The 4,715-nt window shown below is 38.7% G+C and overlaps 1 protein-coding gene across 1 annotated transcript in view; it reads right to left on the reverse strand.

Annotated features, from left to right (window-relative positions):
• LOC111468864 overlaps positions 1 to 4,475 on the reverse strand; it is a 7,601-nt gene extending 3,126 nt beyond the window's left edge. Inside the window, exons 1-5 of the mRNA XM_023113994.1 lie at positions 3,935 to 4,475; positions 3,367 to 3,429; positions 1,363 to 2,106; positions 1,114 to 1,248; positions 602 to 685 (exon numbers count right to left, since the gene is read on the reverse strand). Coding sequence (XP_022969762.1) covers positions 602 to 685; positions 1,114 to 1,248; positions 1,363 to 2,106; positions 3,367 to 3,429; positions 3,935 to 4,315 — 1,407 coding nt within the window. The 5' untranslated portion in view covers positions 4,316 to 4,475. The remainder of the gene's footprint in view (positions 1 to 601; positions 686 to 1,113; positions 1,249 to 1,362; positions 2,107 to 3,366; positions 3,430 to 3,934) is intronic.
• Positions 4,476 to 4,715: the final 240 nt, after the last annotated feature.

Here is a 4,715-nt window from a genome sequence, read left to right on the forward strand (position 1 = left end):
CCCCCCCCCCCCCCCCCAAAAAAAAAAAAAATTAAGGTACTTCAAGCTCGATTTGCCTCTGGTTTCAAGCACCATTAAAACCAGCTTTCTTTATACTTCATCAAGAAAACCAGCTTTCTTTATACTTCATCAAGAATTGCTATACCTATAATGAGACAGAACTTAGAGACTCCCAACAGCTTAAAGTCGTTTTAAAAGTCATGAATGGAAGTGGAGACTTCTCCCAAGTTCTAACAAAATCGAAGTGTAAATCTTGAACTTAACACAAGCAGAAGACATTTATCCAGAAAGTTCATAATGGAAACAAACAGCACGTTTTAACAACCCAAATAATATATATCACATAAAATTGAAAAGAGAATATAATTTCCATAAAGAAAATGAAGTATCAGCGATTACTTGCTTTATTATCCATTTCTATGCTCCATATGATATTTGAATTCCATTCCAACAAAACCACCGGAGGTAGACACAAAAAGATACAGCAGTCTAGCTCATCAATTGAGCTAACAGATATGTTACATGTCATGAGTTGTACCAGTTGACATGATTCTAGGCGTTAAAATTAAAACAAAAGGAAAGTTATGTATCATTGTATTACCTTAAGCTCATTGGGTGACATATTAAGGATTTTTAACGGTTCCAACTCTCCATTTAACAGCCGTTGAGCTAGTACGCGATTATTCTGCCAAGAGAAAGAAATAATCAATGATGGAGTAAACAAGGTTATAAATTATTACTGCACATGTGACAAAGTTCTTGATGCAGAGAACATCCTGTGTTGAACACTCCTATTCAGGGAATGCATCTAACGAAGTTCATATTCAGTAGGTTATCCTTTTTTGTTTTCAACTTGACCTTGACCCTCCGCATATTTCTTTCTTATTGAGATGAATATACAAAGAAAAAAAGCTCAGATGTAACAGATTCATATGAGCGAAGGTTCTTAAAAGATGGCATCAGATATGCCATGCAATGTGCATACAGGAATCCTTGTTGTTCGTTTTCAAGAATCAAGAGCTTTCAGTCAAGAATAAGCACCCCCCTACCTTGAAGCCAGTATGATAGCTGATCAAGTATGCACTAACACAATAGATCAAAGAGCTTTCAAACCTTGAGATTGAACACCAATTGCCGCATTTTTTGGTTATACTTCTGAAAATCGGCAGACAGAGCATCATTCGACACCTTCTCAAGACCAGTTATTGCCGGAACGGCTGCATCTGGCCAGAGAAAAGACTTACAGTTCTGCAAAACCACAAAAAAGTATAATATGTTTATGGGTTACGAAAGATACCAAATAACAGTAAAGCTAATCTGCACATCTCCATATTTTTACATTCATTCTTACTGGCTACATACTTTATCATTGTTCTCTGCTTTCCTCGACAATTCTGGATTCTTATTTTCATGGTTGACACCATTAGCAGCAGTTTTTCCTGTATCATCCTCACGTGTGTTCTCAGGAGAGTGACATATGTACTGAACCCCCTCCAAAAGTTTTTCCAACCATCTATCTCGATGTGTTTCACCTGTTAGAACATCGTGTATTTCCAATATGGAGTAGTACTCTGATCGATTAGTTGGACAGCTTCCTGGAGTTTCAGCTTTTAAGCTGTGATCAGATCTGGTTGCCTCTGATTCATCTCTTGTAACGTCAAGAGGAGAAATATTTTTTCTTTTGAGACTTCTTTTAGTTTTCAACTGATCTTCCAGATCAGGTGTGGCATCTTCAGGCTCAATATCAGGGAGATCTCCCAACCGTGACATAGTCTTCTTGACAAGTTCATCAATTTCCTGCTGCTTAGAGTCTTCGTAATCCTTATCAGTTAGTTTCCAAAGTTTTTTTTCAACTGTGTCGTACACTTTTCGCACAATAAATCCAGGATGTTGCTTACGAATTGGAAGTTGCTTATGCAATGGAACAAAATGCACAACACATTTGTGCATTACAGATTCTGCAGGAACCTGATCTCGGTGGAAACTATAAAACAGCTCTCGAGTATCATGTGATTGCCAACTTCCACCACCCTTTTTTTCAGCTTCTTCAGGACGGTAAAACCACTGCCCAGTGACCATCATGCCATCTTTGTTCCGAGTAATATCCTAGCAATAGGACCAAGTTCCACTGTTCAGGGACAAGAGAGTGGCTAGCTAACTTCCTCTGCAGATTACAAGTATGTGCATATATATAAAAACAAGAACATCCATATAAGAACAAGCTAAACAAAATATCAAGTTAGAAACGGAAACCATTTAGTGAGAACCCAATGTTCTTGCAAACTTCAAGTTTCTTCTAGATGGAAGGTTAGGGTTTAGAATATACCCCAAAGAATCCAAATATCATCAGGTAACTGCTGCATACTCAGTCTTCAATGGCCCCACGGGAAGGAATGGGGCAGGCTAACCAAAAGGTAGTACCAGTTTAGATTGAGTCCAAAAATCACCCTAGGATGTAGACATCTTTTATTTTAATAACCTTATGTTTCCAATCCAACTATTGAATAACTCAATTAATCCCATGGGATAACCTAACCATCCAACCTTACAACTTTTTTTGGGTTCAAATGTAGGGTGATGATTTGAGCCTTGCTCCTCCTGATCCAAGATATATGCCTTAACCAATGATATGCTCAAGTTGGCATCACCTAATCCTACAACTTTCAGAGTTGAAAAAATCATAGAATATTAAACATAAATAGTCACTATAGTTTGAATCTATATCATCATAGGCATTTACATTTCCAAGTTGCTCCTTTGACTATTAAGTCAATCTATGACAGTTGATCATGAGCATTTCCTTACATGTCAATCAACCACACAAAAGAGAAATGCATCCTTAATAAAACTCACAAGAAATGTATTCATAAAAAAATGATAAGATAATTTCCCAGCACAAGAAGTGATCAACTGAATGAAGAATATATCAACGGATCAAATTGCATATGTCCAATCACTTGAGTTGACATAATTACATAAATGTTTCCTACAAAGAGAGGATGGAAAAAGATTAAGCCACTAAAATCAATTTCATCATCTATTGCCTTTGAATTTGTTTAGTGAACACCCCATTTGGATACACATCTCCTCATACGCAGATGGGATAGGCACAGGCACCCACTCAAGCAGTTCATAAAAAATAAAAAGGGAGCTCGCTCCATTTGTTTCATCCATTAAAAAAAACATTCTAATGCACTTCCACAAACACAAAGAACCAATTCACGAAAATATGAATATTGACCTCAGAATTTTGACACCCTGAAACTGCCAAAAGAAACACCACTTGGTTCAAATAAAAGCATTGTAGATCACCTAGCAACGTGCATAACATAAGTGTAAATCACAAAATTCCGGGACATACATTACCTTAATAATTGCCACATAAGGTTTTTGATCCTTGTCCTCAGGAACTAGAAGTACCGGATCCTCCTGCCAACAATTAGAAGGAAATTAATAAGAACAAACAGTGATGAAGGTGGAGTGGCTGAAGTTCGTCTTCACTGGAGAACAATTATAACGAGCAGCTTCTCGTTACACTTCAGCACAATATCTAGAATTCAACGAGAAAAGGTATGAACCAAAGGCCACATAGTGCCGACTAATGAAGCACAAAAGGAGATACTACCATCTTTTTAAACGTTTCATGTCGTGGACGTGAACGAAACTACAAAGTATTCTATGATCACAGAAAAAATGCACACGATAACAAATTCAGAGCACGATGCCATCGAATTAGGGTTACACCACAAGCCCTAGCTACCACCGACTACAGGTCTCCACATTTGACGCCTTCATTCTCGCATTTGTCTCAAGTCATACAACTTCAAATACTAAATGGCTTACTAAACATCTTTAAAAAACCACAAACTAAGTAGGGTTCTCAAAACTATTGCAACACCAAAATTCAACCAACCAATAACACAAAGTAACTCACAAGATCATATTTGTTCCCATCATATTCAAACGCGTTGTAGTGGCTCTTCCGTCCCCTCCCTTTCCCAGAAACCCTAACAGCATCCCCAATCGGCTTCGCATCCTCTTGCGACTGATCATCCTCATCTTCATCTTCCGCCTGCTGTCGTTTCGACGCTTCCACCTCCTTCTCTCCCTTGTTACTACTTCTTCTACTCCTGCGATGCCTCTCGTCCCCTTCCACCTCCTCCTCCTCCTCCTCCTCCTCCTCTAGAAGCTTCATCTTCTTCCTCTTCCTACGAATTGACAAGTTGTCGTCTGAATTGGAAGGTTGCTGCTTCGTAACTGGTACTTCGTCTTCCTCATCGCTAGTGGAAACCTGCGCAAATCTTCGGTTCCCCATCGTGAAATGGGCGACGGTATCGTCTCAATGGCTAAGTATCGGTCTTCGAATCTCTGTTATGTCTGGAATTTTCGTCTCAATTGAGAAAAAATGGAATTTGATTTTCGCGGGGAAGCAATAGCGTCAGCCGAGAAAGGGCTTTTATAGGATGTGAACCCGGTGACAAGTAACTCGCCACGCTTTCTCTCGTACTCCCTACACCCTGCCGCCGTGAAAAAAAAAAAAAAAAAAGACATGAAATTACTATTTTAACCCCTTTATGCGATAAGAACCAACTCTCACACCTCTTTGCACTCTCTAAACCCCGCCGCCTATTGGTGACAAAATAACAGTAAATTACTATTTTAACCCCTATACCTTTGGTTTTTTTTCTTTTTCAAATCAGTCCCTACTATTTGAC

This window comes from Cucurbita maxima, unplaced genomic scaffold (genome assembly GCF_002738345.1).
Source record: "Cucurbita maxima cultivar Rimu unplaced genomic scaffold, Cmax_1.0 Cma_Scf00038, whole genome shotgun sequence".
NCBI classification, from domain to species: Eukaryota; Viridiplantae; Streptophyta; class Magnoliopsida; order Cucurbitales; family Cucurbitaceae; genus Cucurbita; species Cucurbita maxima.